At 63.2% G+C, this 13,803-nt stretch overlaps 2 protein-coding genes and 1 non-coding gene across 6 annotated transcripts; 2 read left to right on the top strand and 1 right to left on the bottom strand.

Moving 5' to 3' along the window:
- Positions 1 to 880: 880 nt before the first annotated feature.
- On the bottom strand, positions 881 to 5,779 carry MCRIP2 (MAPK regulated corepressor interacting protein 2). Of its 3 annotated transcripts, none has more exons than XM_044234104.1 (5): positions 5,643 to 5,779; positions 5,426 to 5,543; positions 1,592 to 1,719; positions 1,256 to 1,357; positions 881 to 1,025 (listed from the first exon to the last, which is right to left on the bottom strand). In XM_044234104.1, the coding sequence occupies exons 1-5, from the start codon at positions 5,692 to 5,694 to the stop codon at positions 955 to 957; spliced, it is 471 nt and encodes a 156-aa protein (XP_044090039.1). In that variant the 5' UTR covers positions 5,695 to 5,779; the 3' UTR covers positions 881 to 954. The 3 variants fall into 3 exon arrangements, with proteins under 3 accessions (XP_044090039.1, XP_044090042.1, XP_044090040.1); XM_044234105.1 differs by having other exon boundaries at positions 920 to 1,025; positions 1,291 to 1,357; XM_044234107.1 differs by lacking the exon at positions 1,256 to 1,357.
- Positions 5,780 to 11,563: 5,784 nt separating this feature from the next.
- TRNAG-CCC lies at positions 11,564 to 11,634 on the top strand. Its single transcript has one exon. It is a non-coding gene; the product is annotated as a tRNA-Gly (tRNA).
- A 383-nt stretch (positions 11,635 to 12,017) lies between these two features.
- Positions 12,018 to 13,723, top strand: METTL26 (methyltransferase like 26). 2 transcript variants are annotated; one of them, XM_044234108.1, is made up of 6 exons: positions 12,018 to 12,264; positions 12,383 to 12,545; positions 12,719 to 12,778; positions 13,170 to 13,237; positions 13,342 to 13,420; positions 13,497 to 13,723. In XM_044234108.1, the coding sequence occupies exons 1-6, from the start codon at positions 12,068 to 12,070 to the stop codon at positions 13,542 to 13,544; spliced, it is 615 nt and encodes a 204-aa protein (XP_044090043.1). In that variant the 5' UTR covers positions 12,018 to 12,067; the 3' UTR covers positions 13,545 to 13,723. The 2 variants fall into 2 exon arrangements, with proteins under 2 accessions (XP_044090043.1, XP_044090044.1); XM_044234109.1 differs by lacking the exons at positions 12,383 to 12,545; positions 13,170 to 13,237.
- The last annotated feature ends 80 nt before the right edge of the window (positions 13,724 to 13,803 follow it).

Below are 13,803 nucleotides of genomic sequence, written 5' to 3' on the forward strand. Positions count from 1 at the left end.
CTGCCCACACCCCCGACCGCCCGCTGGGCTCCACCCTACGGCCTGCAGCCCTCTAGCGCCCACACCTGGCGTGCTCCACTCCGGTCGGCAGGCAGTGCCACCCTCCCGAGAGGAAAAGCGGTGTCCCCCAGAGCCACTCGGCCCGGGGCGGTTAAGACACAGGACTAAGGGACACCTGGGTGACTCAGTGGATTAAATCCTCTGCCTTCAGCTCAGGTCATGATCCCAGAGTCCTGGGTTCGAGCCCCACATCGGGCTGTCTACTCGGCGGGCGGCCTGCCTCTCTTCCTACTTGTGACCCCGGTCTGTCAAATAAAATCTTAAAAAAAAAAAAAGACACAGGACTAAGGATTGGGAAATTCGGCCCCACTCCTGGGCTTCTGGGACGCTATCTCCTGGCCAAGGGCTAAGGACTGTGGATCGTGAGATGGGGCTCAAGCCCCGGCTAAGAGGAAGAAAGCTGGGTGGTGCTGGGTAAGGTCCAGCGACACCCAAGAAAGATGAGCTGGCCCAGGGCCCCAGCACCTGTCAGGAAACAGGAGGGCCAGAATTGGGTAGAGCTGTAGCTGTGGGGCCAAGGAAAGGTTAGGCTGGACTTATGTGAGGACCCTGACCCCATCCCCACACCAAATAAAGACCACTCAAAAAGGGCAGTTTCTCAAATTTATTAGCCTGGAGCTCCTCCCTGCCAGCCCCAGGGGCTGGACCCTGGGCACAGTGAGCAGGACTGAGGTCAGACAGATTCAGCTCCTGGCCCTTGGCAGCACAGGACAGTTGGTCCAAGGGGTCACCAGGTGCAAAAGTCCAAATGCTGGCACTTCAGGTGTGGATGGCTCCTGGCCAGACTCAGGGTGAGGGACGGCCTGCCGCAGTGGCTAAACAGGGCTCCGACGTCCTCTCCTGGGGGGGGGGAGGTCCACCACGGGACAGGGCCAGACACTCCTTCCAAGGCAGCTAGGAGCAGTTTGTGATTCTGGCCAGGAACTGCTGCGCCCACCACTCGTCCAGGTCAATGGGCACGAAGTCTGTGGGCAGAGAAGAAGACTGGGCAGTGAAGCTGCCTCCCAGATCAGTCAGTGTCTCTCCCTCAGAACTGACCACAAGCCCCTCCCCCACACCCAAATGCAGCAAGCACTAGAAAGAAGCAGGTCAAATTCAAGTGCCCTCCCCAATCCCGTAGGGCTAGAACCCAGCAGGGCCCAGGTCAGGGTTGGAGGGAGTGGAGGGGACTCCCTGAGAGCAGGGGAGGGCTCACTCTGCAGCCGGGGGTTGGGGGTCTTCTCCACGTACTGCACAGGCCTAGGCCCACTAGCGCCAGCTGGGCCACTGCCCAGCTGCTGCTCCACTTGCTGCCAAGCTGTGGGGAGAGGGCAGTCAGGCTGAGCCAGGCCCCTGGCATCCTGTCTCCCACCCAGGGCTTGGTGGCCACCCTGGACCCCAGCCAAGAATGGGAATGGGGAGCCCACTAGACAGTCACAGGACAAACAGGGAGACAGTCTAGGAAGAGCCCAGCCCTCTAGGTACTTTAAATCAGGTCACAGTGGGCAGGAGGAACAGGGGCCCAGACCTCACCCTCCAGCCTTGACACTACCTTCAGAAACAAACCGGACGTTTTCCTCATGGGCCACCGTATAGGTCTCTTGGGTTCCCTCAAGGGATGGAGATGTGGCAGGGGGCCGCCGGCCATTCACCCGATTGAACACAAGCCTTGGCCCCGGACTGTAGAGGGGGGAGGAGCCGGTCAGCAACTGTCCCAAGCCCTAAGGTGACACCTGGCAAAGCTCCAGGAGCAGCAGCAGGCCACACCCACCACCCCCAGGCCAGGCCCAGCCTGGGCACTTCCTTGACCTTCAGGGTAGCTCTGTGCTGCAGTGGGGGCCGAAGAGGCCTCTTTCCTGCAGGCTCAAGCTCCCAGCAGCTCAAGTCACACCTGCAGTCCCCAGTCCTGTGTCCCAAACCCCCAATAGGGCTCCGTGCTCAAGGCAGACAGGAACTCCTCCAGGGGTCTCTCGGGGCACCCCTACTGCCACCTGCATCCCACCTCCCCAGGACCAGCCAAGTCTCCAGCAACCCATGTTCGGACCCAAGCTACCACCACATCACTCCGACCCAGCCACAACTGGCCAGGTGCAATTCTCGGCCGTCTTCTCCCCCCACAGAAGCTTCTCCATCTCACCACTGTCCCGTGTGGGAGAAAGGACCCAAACAAGAAACAGCCCATCTTAGCCCTTCCCTCTTCCTGGCTGTCCCAGGCTCCATGGGGATGAGCCCTAAATGATGTTCTGGCCAAAGAGCACTGAGTGGACAAGTTGTGACTTCAACCCCAACCCAGCTGTGCAGGTCCCAGACAGGCAACACTCTTGCCCATGGGGGTGGGGATGCTGGGGGAGGAGATGGCCCCCAGGCGCTGGAGCTCAGCCTGATGGGCATGGGATATCCAGGGAGCCACTGGGCCTGTCCCGCTCAGTGATCAGCGGGGCCCAGGGCAGGGATGGGCTGCCCTTGCTGGCGGCAGCTGGCCTAGCCCTGCACACACGAAGCCCAGAATGGGGCTGTGGAGGGAGCGGGGCCCACACCTACAGCAGGAGGTGGGAGCCGGGAGTCCTGGGCTGCACGTGCCACTCCGCCAGGCACTCGCGGTCCCGCCGGCCTGCTCGCCTTCCTGGGCTCAGGTGCCCCACCGCCGCTCGGGGGTCCTCCTTGGCTGAGAGGGGCACTAAAATAAAGAGGAGTGTCTTGAGGGGCACCGGTCCCGCTAGCTCCAGGCCAGCGAAGAAACTGTAGCGGGGGCAGGGCTCCTCCCAGGCCTGAGCTGCACCGACCAGAACCTATGAAGGTTTGCCCTCAACCTGGACAGCCCCTCGCCTGCCACCCCCGCCCCCACCAGCCTGCAGACTCCAGGAAAGTGGAGGCTGGTCAGCGAAGTAGGAAAACCGGAAAGGGAATTGCAGCCATGGGCTGTGGCCCCCGGGGACCAAAGCGGTGGCCTGCCCAGGACTGAGCACAGTGCTAGGAGGCAGGCACCCACCTGACAACCCCCCCAACCCTGTTGGAGTTTGTTACGTAAGGTGCTGCAAAGGCCCTCTGGGGAAAAGGGCGCTGGCGCGGGTGCACTTGCTGTGCATGGGTTGTGCCTGCTCCTGAGGACACTGCCCCACAGGTCGGCCCCGTTGTCCCCGCTCAACCCACATAGGCGTCCTCACAGTCCTCGCCAACCCTACTTCCAGCCCTGGGCACTGGGCTCCAGAGGGAAGTGATCCACCCAAACTCACACCCTGCAAATGGGCACTTGCTAGTTCCAGAACATAACTGCACAGCTGCCTGACCTCAAAGCCCACGACTCAGTAACCCAGGGCACCTCCCTGACCTCCTCGCATGACCTTCTGGGGTGTCATCGGGTGCCCTGTTATCTTCTTCCCACCCACAGATATCACCTTCCCTGTCCTCTGCTGTCTGTCTCACAATGGGAGTGAGAGCTGCTCCGAGGCACTGCCCCATGGAGGGCCGGGACCCCAGCCTGCAAAATCAGCAGGTCAGCCATTCGGAGCACTGGCCACACGCAAGGCACCCCAGGCATGGAGGATGTGGCCGTGGCCCAGACATCCCCCCCTTTCATGGGCAAGGCAGGGTGAGGGATGCCGGATAATAAAAAGGCACTACAGAGAAAAAAACAGGGAAGGACGGACAGAAAAGCAGGTGGAGCTCTTTCAGAGGCGGCCCCCTCAGAAGGTTCAGGAGAGGGCGCAGGGACAGCTCATGGGCAGCACGGGCCTCCCAGCAGGGTCATTTCGAGGCCACGGGGACTAGGAAGGGGCAGCTCTGACAGATGGAGTGACCTCAGGGGGTAGGGGGGCCAGCCTCCCACCCCGGGTCACGCAGCAGAACCCCCCAACCCTGTGCCGCGCAGCTCTGAGGCAGGCTGAGTGTTGCACTCCCTCTGGCCAGGCTGGTCCACACCCTCCTGATCCGGCAGGCTGGGATGTGCCCAACTGGCTGAGAGCCAGCTAAGGGCGAAGGTGAGGCCTGGGGGTATGGTAAGGACTCTCTGCCGTCTTTCCCAACTCCCTCCACACCACTCCCCGACCTTGCCACGGGTGTACCCCGGTTTCATCTGCAATGGGACTGTGTAGAGGGAGGTGATGCGCTTCTCCAGGTGAGAGGGTCTGGGTGCCCGGTACCACTCGGACCCCAGGTCCTCTGCCTGGGTGACCAGTCGCAGCTACACACGTACACCTTGTTTACTCCTCTGGACAGTAAGGCGGCTGTGAGGACCAAAGCTGAGGTCACAGGGCAATATTCTAACACAGCCTGGGTCCCGGGAACTGGCCCCCAAGGCCCTGCCTGCTTACCGGCCTCCCAAGGACACATCGGTGGTTAGCCCAGAATGTTTCCATCACTAGGAAGCAGCCTCAAAATATCAACGTGCCCCCAGCAGAAGCCCCCTTCCCCCCACAGGGAAGGGCCTCAGCCCAGAAACACCCCCACAGGTTGCCCCCTCCTGCCAGGCCCCCATCACTTGCACCCTCAGAGCTGCCTCCGGTGGGGGGGGCGCTCTGAGCCAGCCACCCTGTTTCTCTGCGGTGCCTACCCACAAAGCCTCAGGCCTTTGTGGGCTTGGAAGAAAGCCCTGGATCCAGAAAACGCACAGAATAAATGAAACCCAAGGTCCAGAGCTGACACAAAAAAGTGAAAGGGCTCTGGGGCATGGGGGGAATCCGACCTCCTGGTCAAGGTCATGTGGAGGCCAAATGGGCCAGGACACAGATTCCTGTGGGGCAGGCGGTGGGCACTGGCGGAAGAGCTGGACAGGAAAGGCAGGAACTGCAGGTTCGGGCAAGGCCTGAGCATCTGTGGGAGGCCTCCAGTCCCCAGCCAGGGTGTCTGGGGTGAAGGGCAACGGAGAGCAGGGGCCTGGTAGGGCCAGAGGGAACCACGTGCACTCTCTCCCCCAGCCCGCTCTGCCAGGACGGAGCTGGCAGTCTCCCGCCGGGCAGGGCTGGAGCCAGGAGGCCTCGAGGGCCCGCACCCTAGGATATTTTGCTCCCGCCTTCCTGGGCAGCTCGCCTCAAACCTTGGCCTCGCCGCCCAAGGTCGCCCGGGGCATCTGAGTCAGCCGCGTGGAGCTCCTGCGATCCCGGAGCTGGTCCGCTTCCTCCCCACTCGGGCTCCGCCACGGTCCCACGGGGCCAGAGGGGGGGAGGGGTTCGTGTGCATCCGGCTTGGCCCCCTTCGACCCCACCAGGTGCCAGGTGAGGCGAAGAGGCCGAGGCGCCGAGGGCGGAGGCGCGAAGGCCTGAGCCACCCACGCGGGCGGGGTCACACGCCCCGCCCCGCCCCCGCCCCGAGCACGCGGCCGGGTCTCCGTGAACCTTCCCCAAGGTCAACCTCCCCGTTCCGCGGCCGCCGCCGGGCCCGCGCGTCTCACCTCGACAGGGGCCAGGGTCCCGGCGGCTGCGCCCGCGGGGGCGCTGGGGTCGGCGGCGCGGGCTGCCGGCATTTCAGGAGCTCGCCGAGCCGGCTCTCCACCTGCTGCTGCGAGGGACCTGCGGGTACGGGGCGCGTCAGCCGCCGCCGCGCCCGGGCCGTCACTGCGCGGACCCTCCCCCCGGCCCTGCCCGCCCTGCGCCCCGCGCCCAGCGCACCTGTGCGGCGCTGCGCGACCAGCTTGCTGGGCCCCTTGGTGATGGTGTACATGGTGCGGAGGGCCCGGCCGCCCGCGCGCTCCCCGGGACGCACGCCCTGCCCTACCCTCCGCCCGGGCTCGCACTCGGCGGGGGCCCAGGGCGCGGCCCCTTTAACGGGCAGCCGGGCGCAGCGGGGTGGGGGCGGGCCGCTACACGCCCCCGGCCCTTAAAGGGCCCGCGCGTCCCGGCCTGCCTCGGGGCACGCGGCGGAGGCGGCGCTCCGGGCTGGTGGGGAGGCTGGCCGCGGCGCGCGGCCAAGGGCGTCCCACCCCACACGGCCCGAGGCCAAGGCAGAGGAAGCGTCCTGGGGCCTAGGATGGCCTTCCACCGCCAGACCGCCAGGTGAGCCGCGGGGGCGGGGTGCGGGGGTGCGGGCGGGGGGCCGTGGACAGGCGCTGGGGGCGCTCTGTGTGGACCCTGGAAGGAAAGCTGTGCCCACTCGGTGGAGAGCTCCAGCCAAGGTGCCTGGGTGGGCCCGGGCCAGCGTGAGGGTCATTCTTGGCCTGGGTCTTGGGACTGAGGGCCAGAGACCAGAAATGGGTTTGGGCAGAAACTTGGCTCCCGGGGAATCTCTTTTCCACCCTGCGGGACAGGAATAGTGGGTGCACTCTGGTCCCTGACGATCCTCCCTTGCCAAGGTGCACCCCCAGCTCCAGGGACCAGAGGCCCCATTCAGTGGAGGAGCAGCGTGGGGGTGGGATCTTGGCGGAGAGAGAAGGTGGGCGTGTGAGGATGCCCGGTTTGCCTGTTTCATCCTCATTGGAGGGGAGCAATTACCTCCCTGACCCGCATGACCCAGGCGGCCTGCCTGGAACGACCCCCAGGGTTCCTTCCTGAGAATTCCACAGAAGTGCTGTTTTCTCCCAGCTGCTGGGCTGCTCAGGGCTAGGGGAGAGGCCCGCTCTGGGGTCTGTGGGCCTCCCCACCTGGAGGGCTCCACAGGAGGCTCCCCTGTCCTCCCTGTGGCTGAGCTCAACCCTTAGCATCCCCCCACCAGAGAAAAGACTCTGCAGAGTTGTCTTGGAATCTGCCCCAAGGCGTGTATGGACACGGCAGGGCTCACACGCTGCTCCACAAATATTTGAGGATGTCCGGTCCAGCAGGCACCGGGGCCTTGTCGGGGAGCTGCCGCTCCAAGAGGCAATAGGACTTAGCAGCGCCACGAGGTTTCCTCAAGCGTCCCCCACACCTCACTTTGGGAGCAGACCTGAAGCCTCTCCACCCAGGCAGAGGGCACAATGTTGAGAGGGGTGGGGGGCAGCATCTGTTGGGGTGTGTGGGGGAGTGACAGCAGGAGGAACTCCCTCCCCACCTGCTCTGTGCGGTGTCCCTTCCCAGCTGTGCCCCCCCCCATGCTGTTGTGACTGCTGGAGGGAGCCAGGCCTGCTCAGGTGCTCCTAGGGAAGCTTAGGTCCCTGGGGCCCCCCCTCCCCAGCTTTCTCCTCCACAGGCCTGTGATCCTCAGAGGGGAGGCAGGATCCCTGCAGGCATGAGCATGCCCCTTCCTCCCAAGGCAAGTGGGCCCCTGCCCAGCACCCTTGTAGTCTCTGTCCCTTGTCCCCCCTCCCCACAGCAGAGTCAAGGCCAGCATGGTCCCACACACCATCGGTGCTGGCTTGCCCTGCCTTGAGCACACTGCTTACTCACATGCCGGGGAGACAACGCATGGGGGGGCGGGGCGCGGAGCTGTGTTCCTGACACAGGAAGCGAGGCCCTGGTGTGGGGAGCATGGGCCCCCAAGTGGACCCAGACGCTGAAAGTCCCTCCCTTGGGCACCCTCCTCCTGATGGGCGGACAGGCCTAGCATTTGCTTAAGCCATCCGAAAACCAAGGCTTGGAGGCCCTGACCGTCAAGCCCTGCCCACAGGCCTTGTTTGAGGTCAAAGGTTGGGTCCAAAAGCCTCAAAGCTCTGGGGAGAAGGGCTGAGCAGAAATGATCCTGACAGGTGAGAGGGAAGAAGGTGCAGGGGCAGCAGGGAGGGGCCGGGGTGGGGGATGGAGAGCCCAGTGTTCCTCCCGGGTAGATGATGGAGGAGGAAGGCCAGGTGGTGGTGGGCAGGCAGTGAAGCTCTCTGCACCTGTTGGCGGGCTGGTCTCCCCCAAAGGGGCCTTGCCAGCCTCACTGCTCCAGGGCACGCAGTGCGGAGGGGTTGGGGATGGAACCTGGGGACCTGGGGAGCTCAGAGTTATGGCCCCAGCCTCACTGACCTTGCTTGGAAGGTAGGTTGGCTGGGAGGCCTCTGCAGGGAGGGGCGGTCACCTTCCCTGTGGTTGGGGAGGTTGGGAAACTGTCCCCAAGCCGGTGGTGTGGGACGAAGGGGCTTCATCCCCTCGCAGATAAAAGTGGCTATCAGGGTAAGACAAGGCCTTCACCTCACAGACCCCACTCGTGGTAAGAAAAGCAAATAGTAGTTTTCTTTCAAAGATTCTAAATACAATACTAAAACTTTATCTGAAAGAGAAAAAAGTTTTTAGTCATTCTCAAGAAACTTTCTCCATCGGAAACCTCTGCCCTCTCCAACACAGAGTGGACGATGGGCTTCTGCCTATGCAAGGCCGACCAGCAGCCACCCCCCCCCCCGGAAAGGCGCTGTGGGCGCTCCTGTGTCCACTGCCCAGTGTCGGGTATTGCTTGGCCATTCCCAGACCTAAGTGCAGGGGGTTGAGTGGTGTCCCCCAAAAGCTGCGTCTCCTGGGAACCTCAGAATGTGACCTTATTTGGAATAAAGGTCTTTGCAGATAGAAGTTTGGCAAGGTTTCGAGATAAGGCCATCCTGGATTGGGATGGGCCCTAAATCCAGTCACGTGTCTCTGTGGGAGGAAGGAGAAGAGCATGTGAGCACCAGGGAGAGATTAGGTGAAGGTGGAGGGAGAGTGGCCACAGCCCCCGGCAGCTGGAAACGGTGAGAAACCATCTTCCCGGAGGGCCTCTGGGGGAGCAGACCATCTTTATCTCAGACTTCTGGCCTCCAGAAGGATGGGAGGATAAACATCTGTTGTTCGAAGCCTGGGAGTTGGGGGTCATTTGTTACAGCCGCTCTAGGAAGCCCGTGTATCAGGGCAAGTGGTGGTATCTGAGGGGATGGGAAGGGACGTGCCCGGGGCCTGGCAAAGGGCTGGGGAGGAAGCCTGCACCCCCCATCAGGGCCTCCTGTCTGTCTGCTTGTGGCTTCCTACGCAATAGAGATTGCATCGTGCACGTAAGCGCTCACCGAGAAAGGTGGCCCGTGCTGGCGGGTGGCAAGCTCAAGAGGGCTGCCCAGGAGCTGGACTCCGCCTCAGGAGACAAAATCCTAGGAGGCCCCACCAGGCATAGGCCATGGATGGGGACAGACAAGTCCAGGGGTCCGCTGTTCAGCATTCACTGCGGGTCCGGGACTCTGCCGGAGTCTGACACACAACCACGACTTTCCAGAAAATGTGTGTTCAAACGTGTATACACAGGCATTCACACGTATGTGCACATACTCTCACACACACAAACTGCAGCATAGGCCACGGAGTACAAGGGGGTATCTCGCACAGTGTCCATCCCAGGGGGACAAATGTGGGAGGTGCAAAGGCAGCATAGAAATGATTACATTTCCTTAACTACCTGCAGCCCATTGACAAGTCCTTGAAGCAGGCAGTGACCTTCCTCTAGGGCCTCAATGGCCCTCAATGTTGACACTTTGCGAAGGACAAAAGGCGCTCCTAGCTGAACCGCCCTCCCCACCGCCAGGATTCCTTAAGTCTACTTTAACATATAAAAATTCCTATGGAAACTCCCTTTAGTCCGCAGCCATACCACCTTGAAACCCCCTCATCTTGTCTCATCTCCGAAGCTAAGCAGGGTCAGGCCTGGTTAGTGCTTGGATAGAAACTCCCTTTATCTCTACCCCCGAGATACATGTTGGCAATCATCCCCCAAGCATGTGGCCCACTGAGACACACACCTGAAGAGTCTCATGACTCAGGTTTTATTAGACAGTAATAAATGACCCTTTCCTGACAAGAGCTAGCCCCCTCAAGGTCCTGGAAAGCTTGCTTCTATATGCTCTCCATAACTCTCTTCCAACATGAAAGTATGTAATAGGGGGCTCAGTGGGTTAAGCCTCTGCTTTCAGCTCAGGTCATGACCCTGGGGTCCTGGGATTGAACCCTGCATTGGGCCTGCCTGGTGGGGAGTCTGCTTCTCCCTCCTTTTGCCTGCTATTCCCCCACTTGTGCTCCCCGCCCCCCGTCTGCCAAATAAAGCTTTAAAAAAAAAAAAAGTATACAATGGGCCACTCATCATGACCCCAGTGCGGATCTTTCTGCCCACGGGTTCCCTGTTCCTGTGCTTTAATAAAACATTTTTGCACCAGAGATGTCTCAGGATTCTTTCTTGGCTGTTGGCTTCGAACCCTAACGTGTTTCTTACGTCAGATAGCAACCTAAGGTCAAGTGCTGTTAAATGGAAGACACGGCTGGGCATTCGGGCTGCTTCTGAAGCTGGGCCATAGGATCAGGAGGAAGGAGGGAGACTGGTCAGTCTGGTTTCTTGCCTCTTACAGAACACCTGGTGTAAAGGAAAATGCCCGTGTCCTACAGTTTAACTCAATTCTGACCTAGCAGCCGGGTATGAGTGCAGACCCCCTCCCCAGGCTGCCACCGGATCCCAGGAGACCGCCCCCACGTCCAGGCTGTCACCAGCTGTAAGTCAGGGTTCCAGACCCCCTTGTCCAGCCACAATTTGCTAGAACGGCACACAGAACTCAGGGTGACCTTATTCCGGTTACTGGTTCATCGTCAAGGACAGGACCCGCGAACAGCGAAAAAGACACCCAGAGGGCAGGCGGGTGTGGAAGGCGCACGGAGCTTCCAGGCCCTGCCCCCTGCCCCGGGGGCCACCCGCCTCCTGCCGGCACCCCCATGTGCCAGGAGGCTCCCGCACCCCTTCATTTCGGGTTCTTGGGGGACTCGGGGCTGATGGGCTCGTCGGTCCTGGGTGATGGGCTTGGTCTCCAGCCTTCTAATCCCACGTCGGAGCCCTCGTCCAGCAGCCCCCAAGCTGCTCGAGTCCCCTGGGTGGTGTGAAGCCGTGTGAGGCGCACCGGGGCTGGTCAGGGGCCCCCGCAGCTGCTCCTTTCGGCCCCGCCATGGAAGGGGACAGAACGCCCGGCGCAGCCGACAAACCGGGCGGCGGAGGCCCTGGGCTGGGAGCTGGATCGCTGAGGGAAGTAAGGGTGGTCGCGAGCAGGATGCCCTCGGGCTGCCGGCCCGAGTGACCCCCTCGCCTCGGGGGCCTGTCCAGCCCCGACGGTGCGACACCCTGCGCGGCGAACCCGCGCTCCCCGCCGGACCGACCCACAGCCCGGCCCCTCCATGACAACCCCAGGCTAAAGCCGGGGTCGGGGTCACCTCCCGAGCCCTGGCCGGAGGGACGTCGGGGTTGGGGTCGCTCTCGTGCAAACCCGCACGGCCACAGAGAGAAGCGAGCCCGCTGCGGACACGGGCCGGGGAAGCGGCCGGGGAAGCGCGCCCGGACCGCACAAGGGAGGCTCCGGCTGGATTCGGGGGTCACCCACCCCCTCACGGCGTCCGCGACCCCGGGGCGGGCGCTGGTCGTCTCAGCAACACGGGAAAGCCCTGAGCGGCGCCAGCGTCAATCGCGGCCCCCGCCCGCGTCCCTTAGTCCCGCTCCGTTCGCTCTCGCGCTGTGGGGAGAACGAAGCGACACCGGAACCTCCCGCACCCCGCTTCACGCGGACCCAGCGGTCGGGTCGCTAGCGTCTCAGCGCGCTTGCCGGCTGGGAGGCGCCGGGGCCGGCCGCCCCCCAGCGCGTGCGCCGTTCGGTTCTGCGCGCAAACGCTGCATCACAATCTCTTAGGGCTCCCGTGCTACTTATTCGCTAACAGCGCCGCTGGTGTAGTGGTATCATGCAAGATTCCCATTCTTGCGACCCGGGTTCGATTCCCGGGCGGCGCAGTTGTGTCTTTTCATTTTCTTCCCCCACTCGCTAACTACAGTGCTTCCGACAGGAAAGAAAACGGAAACCAGGGAACACCCGCTCGCGAGCAACCCGGACGACGCTATTTCAGGAAACGCGAGACTGACAAGCGCTAGGAAAATGCCGGAGCGGCCGCGGGCCCCTGGCTACTGAGCTGCCGGTCACCTGTAAGCCGGCGATCCCAACTCAAGCGACCGGTGCCCCCGCCGCGTTTGCCGCTCCCGGTGCTCCTCCTGCAGCTGCGGGCCCTTTAAACTCCCAGCCCGTCTCGCGAAGCCGGACTACCACTCCCGGCGGGCCGCGCGGCGCCGGACTACAACTCCCGGCGGGCCGCGCGGCCTCGGGCTACGGCTCCCGGTGGGTCTGGCGGCTGCGGACTGCAGCTACCCGCGGGCCAGCTGAGCTGCTGCGATGCTGGTGGCGGCGGCGGCCGAGCGGAACAAGGAGCCCATCCTGCGCGTGCTGCGGCAGTACATGGACCCGGCCCAGCGCGGCGTCCGTGTGCTCGAGGTGGCCTCGGGCTCGGGCCAGCACACGGCTCACTTCGCGCGGGCCTTCCCCCACGCCGAGTGGCAGCCGTCCGACGTGGACCAGCGCTGCCTGGACAGGTGCGGCGGGGCGCGGGGAAGGTGGGACCCCGGCCGCTGAGGGGGCGGAGCGGGGGCCGGCGGAGCGGGGCCCGTCCCGCTGCCCGGCTCCCCGCGACCGTGCGCTGCCCTCCTACAGCATCTCGGCCACCACGCAGGCGCAGGGGCTGTCGAACGTGAAGGCCCCGCTGTACCTGGACGTCACCTGGGACTGGGAGCATTGGGGCGGGATCCTGCCGCAGTCGCTGGACCTGCTGTTGTGCATCAACATGATCCACATCAGCCCCTTGAGCTGCACCGAGGTCTGTGGGCGCGCGGCCCACCCGCGCCGCGGGGCCCCCCTCTCGGTGCGGGGCGGCGCGGGGCGGCAGGTCTGCCCCACAGCCCAGCGAGGGCACTGGGGCCTCTAGCCGCGGGCTCCTGCGGGGCCGGGCCGAGAAAGCCCCTCACTGATCCCCGCATCGTCACTCCCCAGGGGCTCTTCAGAGCAGCCGGACACCTGCTCAAACCCAAGGCGCTGCTCATCACCTATGGGGTGAGTGCTTCCGTCGGGGGCCACCGGCCTCCCCTGGCAGGGAGGCCCTGTTCCCAACCAGCGCCGGCTGTGTCCTACTTTCCGCACTCCGTTCTCTTGGTGTCAGTATTTTTAGTTGCCTTGTCCCCTGACTACCCACCATCATTAAACAGCACCCAGAGTCTTCTTTCTTGAACACACTCCCGGTCACCTGCCAGTCTCCCTGCAACACCCGCTCCCCCTCACCCCCAGCTCACCAGCTGGTCCTCAGCTGTCCCCCATCTTGGGGGCAGGGAGGGGTGCGTCCTTTTCATTCTCTGGGTGCCAGCATGCAAGACTGCCTGTGCGTCGACGGAGGCATGGCTGATCCCGTCTGTGGGTGGCGGGCAGAGCCGTGTCCCCCTCTCCGCAGCCTTATGCCATCAATGGGAAGATCACTCCGCAGAGTAACGTGGATTTTGATCTAACTCTTAGATGCAGGTCAGAGCTGGATTGGGGGAGGGCGGCTGGCTGGGGGGACAGGGGGGCTGGGCGACCACCCCAGCTACGACTCTACCTTCTTGTCCACTTCCTCCTCACTGCAGGAACCCTGAGTGGGGGCTGCGGGACACAGCCCTCCTGGAGGACCTGGGCCAAGCCAGTGGCCTGCTGCTGGAAAGGATGGTACGTGGGAAGGGCTGAGGACACAGGGGACTTCCCTGGGGACCAGGTCAGCGCTCCAGCAACCCCTCTCCCCTAGGTGGACATGCCGGCCAACAACAAGTGCCTGATATTCCGGAAAGAGTAACTCTCTCCTCCTCTCGCATGTTTGTGTCTCCACCAAGACCCCTTCTAGACCAAACCCAGATGCCAGCCCCTGCCTCCCAGGGCTGGGCCATGAGGACTGGCCTTGCCCACTTTGGGAGCTCTTGGCTGATGGCCACAGGGCTGCTTAGAACCTGGGAATAAAGTGTTTTCTGCTGCTCACTGCTGGTCTCACCCATGCCTCCTGGGACCACTCCTGGTGGCACTCAGTGGGCAGGCGGTGTCTTCAAGGGGTCTGCACT

This window comes from Neovison vison, chromosome 14 (genome assembly GCF_020171115.1).
Source record: "Neovison vison isolate M4711 chromosome 14, ASM_NN_V1, whole genome shotgun sequence".
NCBI classification, from domain to species: Eukaryota; Metazoa; Chordata; class Mammalia; order Carnivora; family Mustelidae; genus Neogale; species Neogale vison.

Excerpts from the sequence above, each read along its gene's own strand:
- MCRIP2 (XM_044234104.1), bottom strand. The coding sequence starts at position 5,694 with ATGTACACCATCACCAAGGGGCCCAGCAAGCTGGTCGCGCAGCGCCGC. Across the intron at positions 1,720-5,425 it reads GGACCCTGGCCCCTGTCGAG|TCCGGGGCCAAGGCTTGTGT; the intron begins GTGAGACGCGCG and ends CCCCCTCTACAG. Across the intron at positions 1,026-1,255 it reads CCCCAACCCCCGGCTGCAGA|ACTTCGTGCCCATTGACCTG; the intron begins GTGAGCCCTCCC and ends CTCTGCCCACAG.
- METTL26 (XM_044234108.1), top strand. The coding sequence starts at position 12,068 with ATGCTGGTGGCGGCGGCGGCCGAGCGGAACAAGGAGCCCATCCTGCGC. Across the intron at positions 12,265-12,382 it reads GACCAGCGCTGCCTGGACAG|CATCTCGGCCACCACGCAGG; the intron begins GTGCGGCGGGGC and ends GCCCTCCTACAG. Across the intron at positions 13,421-13,496 it reads GCCTGCTGCTGGAAAGGATG|GTGGACATGCCGGCCAACAA; the intron begins GTACGTGGGAAG and ends CCTCTCCCCTAG.